Source organism: Aulonocara sp. 'chitande type north' Nkhata Bay, linkage group LG8 (genome assembly GCF_057382095.1).
Source record: "Aulonocara sp. 'chitande type north' Nkhata Bay isolate Kocher_YH1m ecotype deep benthic linkage group LG8, A_spYH_male_GT1.1, whole genome shotgun sequence".
Classification (NCBI taxonomy): Eukaryota; Metazoa; Chordata; class Actinopteri; order Cichliformes; family Cichlidae; genus Aulonocara; species Aulonocara sp. 'chitande type north' Nkhata Bay.
Genome location: NC_141351.1, coordinates 5,904,492 through 5,923,129, shown reverse-complemented (window position 1 = coordinate 5,923,129; position 18,638 = coordinate 5,904,492). Strand labels below are relative to the sequence as shown.

The window sequence follows — 18,638 nt, the reverse complement described above, 5'->3', positions numbered from 1 at the left end:
GAAGGTGTTGTTGCAGCATCTTTTATTGCCTCTCCTTTGTTTGAGTATAAACTGCTTGCAAAATGGGTGATGGCTTGCAGATAGTTAGAGTACAGAAGTTAATTACATGGTCATTATTGAATTGTAATAATGGGCAATGTTTAAAGAGTGACATGGACGATATATGAATATGTTGGGATGACTTGTAAGCCAGGATCAGTGTGCGTTTGGCTTGACTGTAGAGTGCAGATGAAAACATGGACATGTATTCACGGTCTGCGCAATACAGCTGAAGGAAGTGCCTTAAAGCTGCATTCTCGCTAATGACCACCAGACCTCTAATTGCAGAAAAAGTCCAGGTTTATTTAAATCTCTGACAAAACATCCCTGCTTCTCGGTTTATTTATGACCACAGTAAACATTTTCCTGATGAGTTTATAGTTTTGATCACTAGTTCTAAGTCCCACTTAATACAGCATGATGATCATTTTTGTAAACTATTGTTTGATGGGGGTATTTTGCTTTCTTCGGTTTGTCAGTCAGATTGAGGCTGATGATGTCAGTTGTTTTTTTCAAGTTAAAGCATCAGAACTTGAGAAATCTGTCTGATGTCACAGTAACAACATGTATATGTTTTATTTACATTTTAAAGGCTTAACCAGTCCTAATGGTGACACCACAAAAGGTGTAGACCTGCAGTATACTGGTAATTCGTCCAGGGTTTGCATCACCTTTTGCCCTGTCACAGGTGGGATAGGTTCCTGATTTGGTTAAGTGGTAAAGAAAATTGATGGATGGATGAGTTTTAGTTGGATTTTCAAAGTAGTCTTCCAGTGCAGCATGATAAAACAAAATTATTATTATACTCCATCATAATTATTTTTTAAACGCCCTCATAAAACTCTCAGTGATAGCGCAGAATGGTGTTCAGCATGTAGTCCTTAGTGTTGATGCATTTTCTGTCAGAGGTCACTGTCTTAAGAAGTTTTGGATTGTGAAGCCTGTCAGTGCTCATGAGCACTTCACATAATGGGCTGCATGGCTCTCGTTGGCTGCGCGCTCTGAGGCGTCACCATCTGTCATCCTGCAGCAGCAGCGTCTGCGCGGATTTCCTCCCATTGTAGAAACAGCTGTAGACCATGAACCGTGGAGTTCGGATCTGACACGGATAACCTGGGCATTGATTTGAAGTCTGGGTGGGCAGCAAACTGGCAGGACCAGAAAGAGATTTTTACAAAAAAAAAAAAAGACCAACTACAAATTAATTAATTATTAAAAATAGACAAATAAAATTTTTTATTGATTGAAGATAATTTTAATAGAATCTGCTTCCACATCAGCTACGATGGAGAACCGGATTTTTTACACCCTGTGTTTACTGGCGGTCCTGGAGTCCAGCTGGAGTTACTTTCAATCTGAAGGTCTGGAAAGAGCCGTGCGTCAAGGTGCCGAAGTCTCTGCAGAGCAGCGCGTCTTTGCGCAAGAAAGCGCGAACCGGGACATGGTCACCATCAACATGTTCAAAGTGTACGAGAAATACAGTAAAGAGCCGCAGAGCCAGAAGGAAGGAAACACCGTGAGAAGTTTTAAAGCTCTTCCGAGTGAGTGACAACACCTATATTTGTTTAAATTCACCGATAAATATGTCAGAGCAGAGCCGCGCGTGGTTTTGTTTAACAAGATTTTCATGTGTAAAACTACAAAGTAAATATTCAGTTATACATTTTTATTGGATGACGTTAATTATTTGGTAAACATGTTAAAATGTTTTAGCACAAATTGAAGCAGGTTTGTTGTTGCTGATATCATAATTACTGTAGTCGAACACTAAGTCAGCGTATTAATGCAATTGGTCGATTTGCAAAAAAGGGGGGAAATTACAGAAGCAACAAAACTAATAATGTGTGGATCTGGATACCAACATGTATGTATTTATCTTTATAAAAGTGCAGTTCTCTCACTGTACGGTTAATTTCATTTTTGTTTCACCAAATATTAACTTAAAAAAAATACAGGAGGAAAAAAATGTCCAAATTAAACTTTAGTAGATAAGATAAGAGACTAAAAGATCTGAATTACTTTTAATCTTTCAAATTTTAACTTTTCATTTCTTTATCCTTAGCATCCTCAGCACAGGTGTTTTGTCAATCGCCCAGCAGACCTCGATTCCCTTTGTGCCAAACGTCTTCACCTCTGTCTATGCTGTGATTTACTGAACTGAGAAAACTTTATGTCTCAAACACTGTTGTTTCCCCAGTAGCTGTAACAGCCTAGGTGTCAGACAAGAGCCCATTATCACACTCACACACCGCATAAAGCCTCAGAGGAGCTCTTTCTGCTATAAGCATTTCCATATGTCAATGATAGACCTGCTGGTCCGACCCAATGTTTGTCTTTCAGGCTGCGGTGGAAGTGCAGGAGACAAGATTTGAACTTCAATAGTGTAGCTTTCGAGGGTGAGGTTTTTTGGTCATGCACGAGGCAGGCATTTAACCGTGCCGTGCTTAATGTTTTCCATGCTGCTGGTGCTGCTGCTTATGTCCATCAGATGTGTTGAGCAACATTTTGCGAGTGATATATTGACATTGTTACTGAGTTGAATCAAACGTGCCAGCGTGACATGATAAAGAGAAGGGGAAAGGGTCAAGGCAGCAGTGCGATCACTTCACTCGTCTTTATTGTTCATTTCAGAGAGAGGTGCTCCCTCAGGGCTGTAGCATCTGTTCAGCAAAAGATCTGTATAGCTGAGCTCATCACATCACTGTTTATGTGTGTATTTCCTGTATTCGGATCATAAAAAGCACTGTGCGCGGGATGAAAATGTTTTTCTCTCAGACATTTTGTAACCTGAAGAACTTTTTCTTGCCAAGCTTTTCATTTGTCTCCTGATTCCTTTTCATATTCCCCAGGAGTCTCACAGGGCAGAGACATGTTCCAGTTCAACCTGTCCTCAATCCAAAACGCCGAGCTCATCCTCTCCGCCTCTTTTCACTTCCTCTACAAGAGGCCCCGCCACCACCAGAGACCGGCGTGGCGTTTCCGAACGCCTCGCCACCCGTCTGGAGGCATCCAGCATCCCGATCCTGCTCATTCGCGGCTCCTCTTCTATGGGTCGTCCCTAAACTCGGCTTTTCTGACGCCTCTGGGAAACGTAACTCTGTCTCCTTTCAAGAAAAGCTCTTGGCAAACGCAGGACGTAACTGCAGTGCTGAAACATGCCAGAGATGTCAAAGAGCTTGTGGTCATGGTGGAGTTTGATATGGGATTTGGGGGGGCTCGGGTACAGCAGAGGAGCCCTCATGGCCAAGAACGCCTCTCACCAGCCAACCTGCCGTATATCTTGGTGTATGCCGACGATCGAGCTATAGATGAACCAAACAGCGTGGCCATGTCACTACAGAGGTATGGGCCTTTTCCAGCAGGGGATGACTCATCCGCCTCAACGTCAGCCTCGAGGATTCGGAGGGAGCTTCATCTACAGATCCAAACCAACGACATACCGGAGGCGCACTTCAATAACCTGAAGAACCACGAACTGTGGCAGAGCACATATTTCCCAGCAAAAGCAAAAACTGTGGTCAAAACGGGAAGAAAGCATGGCCTGGTAAGCAGCGAGGGCCTGAGCAAGCCACAAGTGCTGAGCTTTGATGAGAGGACGATGAAGAAGGCCAGGAGGAGACAATGGAGTGAGCCCAGGGTTTGCTCCAGGCGCTACCTCAGGGTAGACTTTGCAGACATCGGCTGGAGCGAGTGGGTGTTGGCACCAAAGGCTTTTGATGCCTACTACTGCGCCGGGACCTGTGGATTCCCCATACCTAAAGTAAGACATGAAAACCTTCTTATTGTCACTCCAACCATTAGCTGATTTTTTTTAATTCAGTCAGTAGAATACTTCATTATTTTACCAAATCCACAAGTAGAAAAACTATTAAAACTATTATAAAAACATGACTTTATTTTAAGGGTTAGGAAAGTTCTCTTGTTATTTTACTAATAATCAGTCCTTTACAACTCCTTACTTCCTCAGGTGGCACGTCCTTCCAATCACGCCACTATCCAGAGCATTGTCAGAGCTGTGGGAATTGTCCCTGGTGTGCCTGAGCCATGTTGTGTTCCAGACAAAATGAGCCCCCTCAGCGTCCTTTACCTGGATCCAAGCAGGAACATGGTGCTAAAGGTTTACCCAAACATGTCTGTGGATACATGCGCCTGCCGGTAGGGCCACTGCATGAGCCGCTGGAAACTGTGATCAATGAAGATAGGAGACAATGAATACAAAGAAAGTGTAGCTTCAGCGCCTAACAGGAAGCTCGTGTCAGATGGAAGAACAGTTGTAGAGAGAAACAGTGAGAATAACTGATACATACAGAATTTTCTTCCGAGATCTTGGCCTTGTTTCATGTCTGCCAGGATTGGACATTGCCTTAAGTATTTTTCTGCTTGTCTAACAGTGTTCATAGATGCCTTTCATCCAAGTTTATTTTCTGAAAATGCTTGGGTGCCCTTAAAGAAACACGTGTTTGTATTACTTTTAATCTACAAGTTCCTGCAAGTAGATCAAGTTCCCACTGATCCTTAAAAAGCTTTTTTATTTATTTATTTGGAGCAGTTTATCAAGTTTTTTCTCTGTTTCAGTTTTTAGAAGGATGTTGTTTTACCATCACCTTGGACTCAGACTTAACTGGACTTGGTTTGGGAATCTGCTCAGACTCCTCAAAAGAGCTCAAAAAAGGCTAATCAAATGTTCTGAACTGTGGTCAAACTGATAAGAAGAACTTTGGACACAGATGCTACATGGCAGCATATTCATATTCTCTGTTACTCAGCATTTGTCATGGAAATCATTACACACGAACATTAAGTGGTACTTAGTGAGTTTAGCCCTTTATCATGCATGAGAGGTCATATCTTCTTCAAACTATATCTCAGCAACTATTTGTTTATATCTTGTATATAATGAGTGTATTTTGCCATATGGTGACTGTTAATGCATTGAAAGCAGGGTTAAGCCCGTTCACCAATCACACATAACCAATGCACTGCTGCCACCTGCTGTGCATTTTGTTCAGTTGAAAGGATGTCAAACTTGGATGACTTTCTGTACTTCCTGTGTTTATTCACCACTTCCTTTAAACACTAAAACATTATTTATCCATAAAGACATGTACAGTTTTTAATGTGTACAGTAATGAAAGTAGATTTCCACAGTAACTAAAGGAGATATTGCTAAACTGTAATCAAATATTAATGGGATGTGCTGATGTGTGCTTTAATAGACCACAGACTTGGTGTATGCTTGGTGTAAAAATAAACTGAATTGTACATACTGTCAAAAACACTTGTTAACGTAGGTTTTTATGTATTAAAGTATGTATACCTAACCATAACATGCAGTACTTTATACACACTGTACCTCTTGTCATGTAACATTAAATTTCATATATAAAGATGGAGGGAAAACATTTAAATTCCACTTTAGAGGAAGTGCAAAATTGTTCACCTTCATTTTATAAATACTTATTTCCTGAGGATGATAATGCTTGAATCATATACCTTAATAATCAGCAGATGTCAGTCCAGTTTAAAACCTACTACAGACTTTGGATGAATATGCTCTCAACACTACTAACATCATCAAATGAGGAAATATATTTTGAGGTCATGGTTTCCATGTCTCCAGTAGATTTCCAGACACTTAAAGAACCAGTGCCAAAGGGTATTTGTGCTGACCTCAGACACTTTTGTGAACTTTTCCTTTAATTTCCAACTTTGCTGATGTTTTATTCAGCAAATTGGGACATTAGGTCTGATCTGTAGGTTTACTGATTTTATTTAATTTTATTTAATTTATTTAGAAAGAGGGACAATACATATTAATGAACATTTTAACATATGTAAATATGCCAGATTATAGCCTTGGCTAATGTCCATCTGCAGACCCTCTGGCAGGTTACAGGTTTTTGCGTTTTTTAAAATAGTGGCAGGTTAGTGCTTTTTAGTTATGAATGCTAGTCTACATGACCTGTAAATACATTTGATTAAAAAAAGTTTTGTTTTTGTTTGGTACTTTATATAAATCGATGTGATATGTGAGTCACTATTGATGATAACCACAATCCCAGCTCCAAATCCCAACCCTGCTGTCTGGAGACAAGAAAAAAGTATTTAAAAATACATTTTATTTTATTTTATTCCCTAATTGCCAATAATTGGGAGAATAATTTTTTTTTAAAAAGCACTTTTTGATAGCATAGTGTTACGATTAGGCTCATCACCAGTGACGACTTAAACTTCAAATTGTTAATGTAATGTATGTTTTGAAGATTCAGAGTAGCTGTCACAGGGCAGGAGTCGCTTGTATGAAGCTACAGAGAATATCACCACATAACAGAAACAAACGTAGACCTCATGGAGACTATTAAGGTCTTTAATCTAACTGTTTTTATTGCCTAAAAATGTTTTTATTCAGGTTGGAGACTGATTTGCTACCTGATGAGAAAAGAATCTGGAACAAACATGCAGCATACTGACAAATGCCTTGAAAACAAAGCTTGGGCCAAAACATATTGCTGGTATGACACATGATCAAGTCCTCACTACCCTAAAACATTTTTATTATTTCTCTTTTCTTTTCACAAGTTCATCCAACTGATCAGGTTTAGATCATATTAAAGTTTTCTCATCGTGTTTGTTTTCCTTCTGCATGCCTACACTGTTTGCTGTACCCATGCCAGTACATTTGCTCCTCGTCTTTCATCACTGATGGACTCCATAGAGCAGACCTCTTTAGACCATGAAAGGGCCACAGCGAAACCATTTTATGAAACCCAGTGTGAACCAAGTAATAAGAGACTGAATAATTGAGAAGAAGAAGAAGAAAGAAATTCCACTATAGGTCGGATGTAAGCCAACCTCCCCAGACTCACTGGCTTGTGGTTTGGGCTCAACCAGTTCGTCACCATTCTTCCATATGCTGCTTTGCGTCTGGTTCTTCTTCGCACAGAAGAAGTGCACAACAAGAGATACAGTCACACACTTTTTTAAGATTAGTCCACAACATATAGAACTTGCCTGATATGCAATCTCTTATTTTATTTTTGTATTATCTGTACTTTTACAGTAATGCATTACTGCTATTAAATTGCTCCAAAACTTCACATAGGGTCACATCTCATTGTTAGTTTCTTTCATTTTATGGAAGAGTTTCCATTGAGACAAGAAACTCAACATAAATACATTTTGAAATCAAACACAGATTATATTATTAATATTTTATCAGTATAAATATGATTGTAGCATATATGTCTACATACTCTATCACCTCCTTAATGTTGGGACAATCTGAATGAAACAAACACAATCACACATACAGTGATTATTAATATCTATATGTTTAAAAAGAAACATCAATCCAAATTCTTTGGCTTTTCGTGTATATTATGTTAATTTCATCATCCCCCTGTGAATAGGATGTTATGCTCTCCATTGTGTTGCCTGTACATAACTTAATCACCAAAATGTGTATCCTCAGTGGACTCTGTGGGACTAGCAAAAGTTTAACATGAGTATAATGGTTGTAAATAATGGGATTATTAGGTCATTGTAAAGAACTTTTGCATTTGCAAAAACAAGTAGTGTTTGAGCAATGGGCTAGAAAACTGATGCCAGAGATGTGAAATGTGAAATATGCACACTGATAGGATTGGTTGGATCCTGCTGTCTAATTAGAAATTTCTTGACATTTTGACCACAGCACTGAAACCACGAGAGCTACGATGCTAATCTAGCTACAGATTTTAACAAGCAAGGCTGTTACGCCTTCAAGCTGACATTTTATCACTTTTTCTTTCTTTTCTTTTTCTTTTGGCTGGTTTCGTTATGAAGCCACATCCGAGTTGGGGAAAGTAATTTTATAAATGTCTGTTTTTCAGTAACCTCGCAATTTCCAGCACCCCCTTCATTATCCCTGTCAACTGTTTACAGTGTCTTCATTAGCAGACACCCCTCTAATGATAACAAAGCTTTAAAGAAGGCATCGGCTGCAGTGATAAGCATGGCCAAGCTACTATTTTAGTTGACACAAGTCCCCCTGTTTACTCTGGGAGCATGGGAGCGGACACCAGGAGTCTGATATGTGTACTGAGAATTGCCATTTTCAAAATTTGCCACAGCAAAGTCTGTTTTCGAGCAGGGGAGACGGTGAAGTTCTCACCAGTTTAGTCACGTTCAAAATGCAGCTCTCCAGAAGCTCCCTGTTCCAGGTGTGTTTAAGTCTGGTGGCTACCATTGGTTCCTGCCACTGTAAACCTATCAACAATGACATCAGAAGGAACATGGAGGAACTCTACTCTCAGCTCTCAGAGGACTTTCTGGAAGAGGAAGAGACAGATTCGAGGATGGAGAACCTCCTGGGAACCATGAAGGAGGGTTTTCTGAGACAGCTCAACTTGTCAGATGTTCCTCAGGAGCACAGCAAGATCATCCCCCCTCAGTTCATGATGGAACTGTACAACAAGTATGCCTCGGACACCTCGGCAGCCCCTCAGTCTGATGTCATACGAAGCTTCACTGTGCAAGGTATCTGAATTGGATTTAACTGGACACAGCAAAAGTACACTCTGAGTTACATGTAGCTGATGGCAGAGGGACATTCATGGATCATGAAAATGAGTCTTGTTTATTCCAGTATTCCAAATCAAGAACCATATCTGGAAAAGCCACCTTGAGAAATGCACATTTGTGTTATATCTGGTTTAGATCTTTGCAGCTAACACAGGTAATACAGGTTTCCCTCTTCAGAGCTACAACTAGCTGATAAACCCACATTGCTATTTTTTTTGTTGTTTCTTGAAATGTTCAGCTGGGGTAATATTAACATTTCCTAGCATATATGAGCTGAAACTTCTTAGAAATAGAGAAATATTTACTTCTAAGCCCTCATCAGTGGCTTTTCCTTTGCTATTACATGATTTTATATATTCTGGTGAAGATGCAGGATGTAAAGTACCAACGAAAGTATCCCCAGATGATTTCCTTTGATTGATTAGCCAATGAGAACTACACATCAGTTTCTGTATTATGGTTACTGCCTGTGTGGTCTTTGGATCTCTAGTGGTCGTGAACTGTTTTTGGTCTCGACAGACAGATATCGAATCTATCAAATAACATAATATTGTCAATGTTAGGGTACTATTTCGGCAGAAAATGAAATAAGACTCGGATTTCACTTCTGACTGTAATAGGTACACAGTCCGTGGCCGACCATGACAATCCCTGCTGCTGTTTCAGATGTATCAGTGATCAGGGTGTTTTTTCTCTTTGACAGATTTTACTCTCTCTATGACGAATGGGACAAAGTCAAAGTACAGGCTGCAGTTCAACATCAGCATCCCCAGCCATGAAAAGATCACAACTGCTGAGCTGCAGCTTTTCTTCTTCCCAAACTTCAGGCCAAGAGTCACCTCCCACAGTTTCAAGATCATGGTTAAAGTCTACGAAGTCGATACGAACAATTTCACATCCTCGGCCCAACTGCTGGTGGGCAAAGAGGTGGCAGGCTCTCAGAGCACATGGACAACGTTTGATGTGACCACGGCTATTCAGAGCTGGATCAAGTCAGGCCCTGCACCAACTGTTTTTGACGTAGCGGTGGATATGAAAGATTGTGGGGATTCTAGAAGCGGGGCGGCAGGGGCCAGCTGTTTAAACATGAGCGTGTCCGTCGGCGATAATACCTCTGCGGCTTTGATTGTCTTCTCAAATGACCTCAGTAACAGGAGGAGGGAGATGAAGAAGGAACTAAGAGAGATGATCCTTCATGAAGAAGAAACCATCCAACATTCAGGGGCTGACTGGAACAGAGGATATCAGCTACCAAACGAGATCCCTGATTCTCAGCACCCACAGAGAACAAAAAGACGAGCACCGAGGGAATACTGCCGGCGGACCTCGCTCAAGGTCAACTTTAAAGACATTGGCTGGGACAGCTGGATCGTGGCGCCTCGGGAATATGATGCCTTTGAATGTCGCGGCCAGTGTTACCATCCACTGACGGATGAGTCATCTCCATCAAAACACGCCCTTATCCAGACGCTGATGAACATCAGGGACCCCAAGAAGGCCAACATGGCATGCTGCGTCCCAATCCAACTTGACCCCATCACAGTCATGTATCAGGAGAATGGGCGCATCACTATAAGATATCTGTATGAAGAGATGAAGGTAGCAGAGTGTGGCTGCAGGTAGTTTGCCCTTACCCTAGCAAAGGTAATGATCATCCTAAATTTAAATTTTATTCCATTTAGTTCAATGTTCAAGGATAACAGGTCATATGGCAACTTTCATGCCCTGTATTGGTCCAAAAGGTTGTAAAATATTCCAGAGTTTTTTGTTTTGTTTTGTTTTTTAAAGTCTTTTCTATTAATTCTACTGATTTTTTTTAGTGATCTGTTGATTCAACTGATATATGCACATGACTTATATGTAGAAAAAAGTTCAGTAGCAAACTATGGCTTCATGTGGGAGTTAAACGCCACCCTCCCTCGTGAAAGTTCATAATAAACGCGCACCACCTGTATTTAGCTTTAAGTTCTCCATATTATTTTATTTTTACTGTGAAAAAAGCTGTGATTAGCTCTTCTAGACTAGAAGGGGTATTTCTAATCTATCATTGTGGACTAGAATTCTCTACAGCGTGAAAAGAGATGTCATACAAGATGTTGATTGTGCTAAAAATATCTCCCATCCCTAGGTTCAATTTTAGGTGAAGCTAGGAAGAAGCTAAACTTCAAGATAAGAACTTTTCTAGCAAATATTCTAAATAAATGAATACTAAGGAATAAAGAATTGCTCTAAACTATGCACCTATTTTTTGTCAGAAGTAAGGTACTATGCATAATTGATGAAAAAAAAAACTGGCAATCACTTAAATTAATACCCCAATGCTAACAGCATGACAGACTTGCTGCTTTTGAGAGTTCATTGTAAGATATGCGTGACGGTTTGTCAGACCAACAGAATAGTGGAAGAGCAAAGGAAAGGGACACATTTTGCATTTATTGTATTTAATTCTCATTATGTGTACAGTAAAGGTTTTCCCTGTATGTGTGGAGTACATAATAAAAAGCATGTAAAAAGCAAAGTTAAACGAGTTTACTATTACAGGTAAAATAGTTTAATTATTGTTTGTAATAAGCTGGTGAAACATAAATTCACATATAATCACTGCTCATTTGCTGATATAACACATCTGTATATTGATATTGTAAGTATAAATTATTTATATTGATATATATCTGGTATTAGTCTGTAAATTATTAACATTACATTCATTGACAGCATAAACATGCCCACCATGGGCTACTACAGAGGGGCAGAAGTCAAAAATTGATAGGTGTGTATCTGTACTTATGATCCCTGAGAGAAAGAAATTACAGAAAAATGTATATTTAAAAGAAATAATAATTATTAGAATATTTGCTCTCAGTGTGCAGATTTTTACTCTCCTATATGTAGCATGATGTCATCATTTTGTTTCTAAGGCATTCCAACCCTGAAATTAATAAAAAATTCTTGGGCTCTTCTCAGCCAGAAGTCTCCTTTTTGACTTACTCACCTCCTCACCTGTTATTGATATTTATGGCCAATAAATGAAATGCTGTGAGTGTCAACAGGGCACAGTTTGTCCACTAGAGGGCACTCTGCCACTTCCCTTTTGGCAACATCCGTGAGTCTGGAAAACCACAAGCACATTAACCAGCTGACCTGACCATAGCTGTCCAGAGCATGAATTAATTAATATGTTCCTAAAACAACTGTAAACAAATACATATAACAAATCAGGGAAATCTGTCTTTTACATGCATATGAAAGGAAAAAACAGCCAAAATATCAGATTTTTAATCATTAAATATCACCGTTGCTCCTAAAAATCCAATATCAATTGGACTCAAAACACAAGATACAGTTGGGGAGACTGGCTGATCCACAAAGACAATTATTCATTAGGTACTGAAACAGCTGCTATACAGTGGAAGACTAATAAGATGATTAGAGGCAGGTGATGAAATAAGAAATATCACAGTTATTCACATTGTGCAATGCTGACTTTTTATTGCACAGAGTAATAGCGTTACAAAAAAGCCTGTATAACGTCTCCATGAATGCTATTTTCCAAAAGTCCACAAATTATAGAAAACAACAAAGAGAAAGAGAAAGTGAGGTTCTACATTTTAATGTAATCGTGGAAAAATGACTGTATAAACTAATGACTATGTGGAAAAAACAATTAGTTATCCCCCTTACACACACTCATCATACAGTAATCTATACTGTCAGCTGTGTAAATATTAAATGTCAGTGACATAGTCTTATCTGAGTTTGACCCACCATGTTGAAATCAATGAGGGGACAAGTTTGTGCAAACACTTCCATGTCCTGTAGCACTAAACTGATCTTGTTTTAAAATAACATCAGTGTCGGGGTCAGAATTCCTGTTTCCTGAGAACCAAGGAAAAAGCTCCATTAGTTTTTTGCTTCATAACAGTGTGTTCCTTCAATCACCAACAGCATGGGACAACAGAGCCTTTAAGTCTCTGCTTCTACTGTTTAATATTATCATTTAAAAACAGCGATTAGAACAGCCACGAAAGGCAACATGAAATGGACACTGATGATTCTTGTGTTTGTTCATTCCTGAATGTGTGTTGGGAACTCAGCTCTAAATCTTGCTGACATTAATACGTTTTGTTGCGTGACTATCACAGCTAACATCTTAACTCTTACGCCACTTCATTTCTACAGTCTACTTTCTGAATCAGTTCTGAATCAATGTTAACCCTTAGGTATTTTATTATCAGCGAAAATGATATAATCTGTTCTTTTATTTGACACAAAGTGACAACATCAGGAAGTATTCAGTGTTTCGAAGTTCTCGATAAGCACCCTGGGAATTGGATGAGACTGGAATTTGTTATGTAAGGTATGAGGCCGTAATAAAGGCTAAGACGTTAAGATTAGCAAGTCTAGTATTTGGAATAAGCTCATGTCTGGCACTATTAGTTGTGAGCTGGTCTTATGATGTCTTGCTGTTTAAATCTGAGTAAACGATGGAAAGTTACCAGCTATCAATTTTCTATTATATCCAAACTTGTCCTTGTTGTGAAAATAAGGCATTCAATAGACATAAAAACTTTCCACTCAACTGTTTGTTCCTTAATTCAAAGTGTGGGTGTTACACACACTTTGAATTAAGGAACTTGTTACCCAGTTCTTATCCTGGATGTGTTTTAAGAAGGCTTTGTCTGTAAACTGTGTAATCATGTCACCAGTGAAATGACCCAGACATGACCCACTAAAGCTACCAACAGCACCAAAATACACCACCATCAGCTTTCGTAACAGGCAAGGAAGAAAGAGGTAAAAAGGAGTGGGAGTGTTTCAGTTGGGGCTTTGGCACAAATCAGTGCAGCCTCATTTATCACCTTTTTAGTACTGAGTATTCCACGGGGAGAATTTGGTAAATGATGCAGACTGTAATAGAAAAATAAGTAGAAAAATAATAAACAGTAAACTGTCTTTCAGTTACAAGTGTTAAAACTAGAGGTACCAGAACCCAAACCTCTATTACATTTGTGTCAAAAACAGTGAGAAACTGTACCTCCCATTTATCATTTTTCATTCTGTCTGCTATCGTCTGCAGGCTGAAGCACTACATATAATGCGATTAAAGGTTTATTGTAGACAAAAGCCTCTTATGTTGATGTTGCTGCCCGAAAAACCTTTGACAATGACATATTCCTTCCAGTGAAATCCACAGTCTCTGAACACAAATCAACTAACACAACCCAGAAAAAGCAAAGACGGAGGTGGTTCTCTTTCTATCAGCGTTGATGAAGATATTAGAGATGGCGCATACGACAGTGCCACTTCTGTTGATGTTTTTTCTATCTACTCTATCCAGCAACTCGTCATTCCAGCCTGCTCTAGTATTAGAAATGGCCAAGATTCTTTTGGAAAACTACTGCTTCCCTGAGAACCTGGTTGGGATGCAAGAGGCCATCCAACAAGCTATCAACAGTGGAGAAATCCTGCAGATTTCAGATAGGAAGACCCTGGCAACTGTGCTCACAGCTGGAGTACAAGGAGCATTGAATGATCCTCGGTTGACCATTTCCTATGAGCCTAATTTTGTCCCAGTGATGCCACCAACTCTGTCATCTCTTCCAAAAGAACAGCTGATCCGGCTGGTGAAAAGCTCTGTCAAGGCGGATATCTTGGAAAACAATGTTGGCTATCTACGGATAGATCGGATCATTGGGGAGGAAACAGCAGTAAAGTTTGGCTCGCAGCTCATGGGAAATATCTGGGATAATATTGCTCACACATCCTCACTAATCTTTGACCTAAGGTACAGCACAGCTGGAGAGCTCTCTGGAGTTCCTTTTATTATCTCCTATTTCTCAGACCCTGAATCCGTTATTCATATTGACACTGTATATGACAGGCCTTCAAATTCAACCAGGGAACTATGGACCATCCCATCTATAGTGGGGGAAAGGTATGGAAAGAAAAAAGATGTCATTATTTTGACCAGTAGATCCACAACGGGGGCTGCTGAGGCAGTGGCGTATGCTCTAAAAAACCTAAGGAGGGCCACCACAGTTGGAGAAAAGTCTGCTGGTGGGTCGGTGAAAGTCCAAAAAATAAGGATTGCTCAGTCGAAGTTCTACATAACAGTTCCTGTGGCAAGATCTGTCAGTCCAATTACAGGTCAGAGCTGGGAGGTCACTGGTGTTTCTCCAAATGTCCACATCATTGCCAAGGACGCTGTTGCAAAAGCCAAATCACTTCTGGCTATAAGGAATTCTATTCCAAAAGTTGTCCAAAGAATCTCTGACAAAATCGACCGGTTCTACACGTTTACTGAAAGAGTTCCAGCTCTTCTTCAATTCTTGGAATCTACAGACTTCGTGTCTGTCATATCTGAAGAGGGTCTAGCAATCAGACTCAACCAAGTGCTCCAGACTGTGTCTGAAGATCCCAGACTGACAATCAAATACATGCCAGAATATGCAGCCAATGTAGAGGAAGGCCATGAACATGAGAAAGTTCCAGACGAACCTGGACTATTAACGGAATACATTGATACATTGCTCAAAGTGGAAATTCTCCCAGGCAACACTGGTTATGTCCGCTTTGACAGGTTTGTCAAGTCATCTGCTGAATTAGAAGAGGTCATGGCTAAAAAGGTATGGGTACCCCTCAAAGATACTGCTAACTTGATTATTGATTTGCGCTATAACACCGGTGGATCCTCTACCTCTCTAGCCATTATTTTGTCTTATCTACAGGACACATCACAGAAGCAACACTTTTTTACAATATATGACCGAACTCAGAATAGTACAACAGAACACAACACTTTGCCTAAAATTACAGGACCAGCGTATGGCTCAAAGCGGGAGATTTACGTGTTAACCAGTTATTACACAGCAAGTGTTGGCGAAGAGTTTGCTTATCTGATACAGTCATTACATCGTGGCACAGTCATTGGGGAAATAACATCTGGTACCCTGATGCACTCAAAGACCTTTAAAATAGAGGGGACCAATATTGCCATCACTGTTCCTTTCATAAACTTTATCGACAACAACGGAGAATTCTGGCTGGGAGGTGGGGTGGTACCTGATGCCATTGTGCTTGCTGAAGAAGCAGTGGACCATGTTCATGAGATTGCTGAATTTCACAAAGGACTAAATTCCCTCATACAAGGAGCTGGAGATTTGTTAGAAGATCACTACGCAATCCATGAAGTCGCGCTAAAGGTTAGCAAGGTGCTGGTAAGTAAATGGGCTGACGGATTATACCGCTCGGTGGTTGACTTTGAGTCTTTGGCATCACAGCTGACAGCAGATCTCCAAGAGACTTCAGGTGATCACCGACTGCATGTTTTCCACTGTGAGGTTGAGCCTGAGTCACTTCATGAACTCTCAAAGATTCCTACAGCAGAGGAAGTGGGCTATATAATTGATGCTCTTTTTAAAATTGAGCTTCTACCAGGTAACATTGGCTATTTAAGGTTTGATATGATGGCAGACATAGAAGTGGTAAAAGCCATCGGGCCGCATCTCATAAAATCTGTTTGGAGCAAGATAATAAATACAGATGCCCTCATAATTGATATGAGGTACAACAGTGGTGGTTATTCAACCGCGATTCCACTTTTGTGTAGTTATTTCTTTGATGCAGAACCTCTACACCATCTTTACTCTGTTTTTGACCGAACAACAACCACAATGACAGAAGTCATGACAATTCCACAGGTGAGAGGTCAAAGATACGGATCCTCCAAGGAACTATTCATCTTGACCAGTCATATGACTGGGTCAGCAGCCGAAGTATTCACTTGCACAATGAAGGACCTAAATCGGGCCACAATTGTTGGCGAGCCAACAACTGGTGGGTCTTTATCAAGTAGAACCTATCAGATCAGAGACACTGTCCTGTATGCCTCCATTCCTAACCAAGCTGTTTTTAGTGCCATCACTGGAAAAATGTGGAGCTTTTCGGGGGTTGAGCCCCATATTGCTGTCCAGGCAAATGAGGCTCTATCTGTAGCTCAGAAAATCCTAGAGTCAAGGTTGCTGAAGAGAGTGCAAGGTAAACAATAAAAATGCGACTAAAATGACTAGTTAATTAGTTTTTCTGCTTAGGCACCACTTCAATGTAAATGTGTGTGTTGTTGTGTTCCATGTGTAGCATGTGTGGCCTTGTAATTAGATGTTTTGTTTTTTATTTAATTTCTTTGGCTCTGACAGCAAAGTGCAGGGATGGCTCAATAGGTAGAGTGTTTGCCCCATGCACGCAAGGTTGCAGGTTCAAATCCACCAAATGGTCTCCACACACCACTCCTCGGTTGCTAGATTGGTAGCTACCTACTGAATGAATGGGCATGCTCGCTCACTGAGCTAAACTGGCACCTAAAGTAATTTTATTTTAAGTCATGGGTGTCAAACTCATTTTAGTCAATGGGTACTTTCCTCAGATTGATTTTAGATCCAAAATTGTGGGTCAACTCAATGAAGACAGTGGTTTTAGAGAATCTTGAAACTCATGGGGACCTTGATACTTTCAAAAGAACTGTCTGTGTTTCCAGCACTTTTCCCTATGTTCCCACAGATGCAGGCACCTGTTGGTCTTTAAAACAGTCAATAAGTAAAATAGCATAGGAGTGATCTTATATGCAGCACAAAAGGATCAGAGATCATTCAGAGGTCAGATCTTGCAAGAACAAGCAACTGCAATATAACAGAACAGTCTAAAGATCAAAAAGGGGTAAAGAAACAAGTATATGCTGGAAAGCTTCACATTTAGCACACTGTTCATTTACAAAACTGATGAACAGATTTGTCTCAGTTTCTCAACATTTCTTCAGCTCACTTTTATTACATGCATTGAAAATCACTGGATTTTTAAAGATCCAGCCCTCGAATAATATTACAGTACACTACAATAAAACTATAATAAAATTAAACTTTTTCCATACATTTTCACTCCTGTTCAGTTAAGCTTGCTTAATCACAAGAAGATTTTATTTAAAAATTAGAAACTTTAATTAATTCTCTGCTGTTTTCACAATTGATATTGCAAAGATATTCAGTGGGACAGAGTTGACCAAATGGTATGTTTGACACCCTGATTTAAAGGCAGTGTTTTTTAGTAGTTTAACAAAGAAGGTCTTCTATTATACCAAACTGTCATCAGTTGTTGGTTTGTTTTATATTTTTTTGGCATTAGGCTTCACGTAATCTAGTCTTTTTACTTTTTTCGAAGGCCTTTCTACAGGAACTCAACTTCACTTCAATATGAAATTTTAAGCTCCAAGAGCACTTGCTTGTTATTCCATTTAGAGAGACTTTGAGTAACTAAGTAGCATGAATTAGTATTTGATCTTATTACAGAAGGGAATGTATAAGCTGTGGACATTTTAACTGTGAAAAGCATGTGATAGTTGATGATTCCTTTACAATACATTTGCCCCATTTAAGTGTGAATATTGTGTAAGTAAAACAACTTCCAGTTATTCATAATATAGGAAAGGTTTTCATATTTTTTCTTTCTTCTTTACTTGTTTTCTCTGTGTTACTCTTTAAAATTATCACATTTTAAATTATATGTAAAATAATGTGGATATTCTTTCGACCCTGTCACGTGAAATCCCTTTTTGTTTTTTGTTTGAGTTTGCCTACTTGTTTTAGTGTACTTTTGCTTAGTTTACTGTAATAATGCTCTATTTTTTATTTTTATTTTTTTGTTTTGGTCTTTAACAAAAGAACAGTCCAGCAGAGGGAGCAAGTACCAAGCAAACAAACCTAAACCAGATCTCCCTCTTTAGTTTTCATTTGTGATGCTTTGCTGTTAAATGTGTATAATTTCTAAAAATAATAAAGACTTAGGTGTTTCTCAGTTATTGATGGAACATTATTGATGGTGTATTCGGCATTTGCTGGGTTTTTAATGTTTTTACAGTTATTCTCCATTTCCATTGTTTTCCTTCTTCAAATATTATGTAAGATTTAAGATATAATGTTGACCCCCATTTGTATATTGTATTTGCAGGTAGTGACTTCCCCAGGTCATATCTTCACTACCCTTAATGC

The 18,638-nt window shown here is 39.4% G+C and overlaps 3 protein-coding genes across 3 annotated transcripts; all 3 read left to right on the top strand.

Moving 5' to 3' along the window:
* Positions 1–1,110: 1,110 nt before the first annotated feature.
* Positions 1,111–5,360, top strand: gdf10b (growth differentiation factor 10b). Its single transcript, XM_086304729.1, has 3 exons — positions 1,111–1,580; positions 2,889–3,799; positions 4,007–5,360. The coding sequence occupies exons 1-3, from the start codon at positions 1,325–1,327 to the stop codon at positions 4,196–4,198; spliced, it is 1,359 nt and encodes a 452-aa protein (XP_086160855.1). The 5' UTR covers positions 1,111–1,324; the 3' UTR covers positions 4,199–5,360.
* A 2,705-nt stretch (positions 5,361–8,065) lies between these two features.
* gdf2 (growth differentiation factor 2) lies at positions 8,066–11,564 on the top strand. The gene is made up of 2 exons (XM_086302976.1): positions 8,066–8,556; positions 9,305–11,564. The coding sequence occupies exons 1-2, from the start codon at positions 8,112–8,114 to the stop codon at positions 10,222–10,224; spliced, it is 1,365 nt and encodes a 454-aa protein (XP_086159102.1). The 5' UTR covers positions 8,066–8,111; the 3' UTR covers positions 10,225–11,564.
* Positions 11,565–13,745: 2,181 nt separating this feature from the next.
* irbpl (interphotoreceptor retinoid-binding protein like) lies at positions 13,746–18,448 on the top strand. The gene has a single exon (XM_086302973.1). The coding sequence runs from the start codon at positions 13,869–13,871 to the stop codon at positions 16,647–16,649; it is 2,781 nt and encodes a 926-aa protein (XP_086159099.1). The 5' UTR covers positions 13,746–13,868; the 3' UTR covers positions 16,650–18,448.
* Positions 18,449–18,638: the final 190 nt, after the last annotated feature.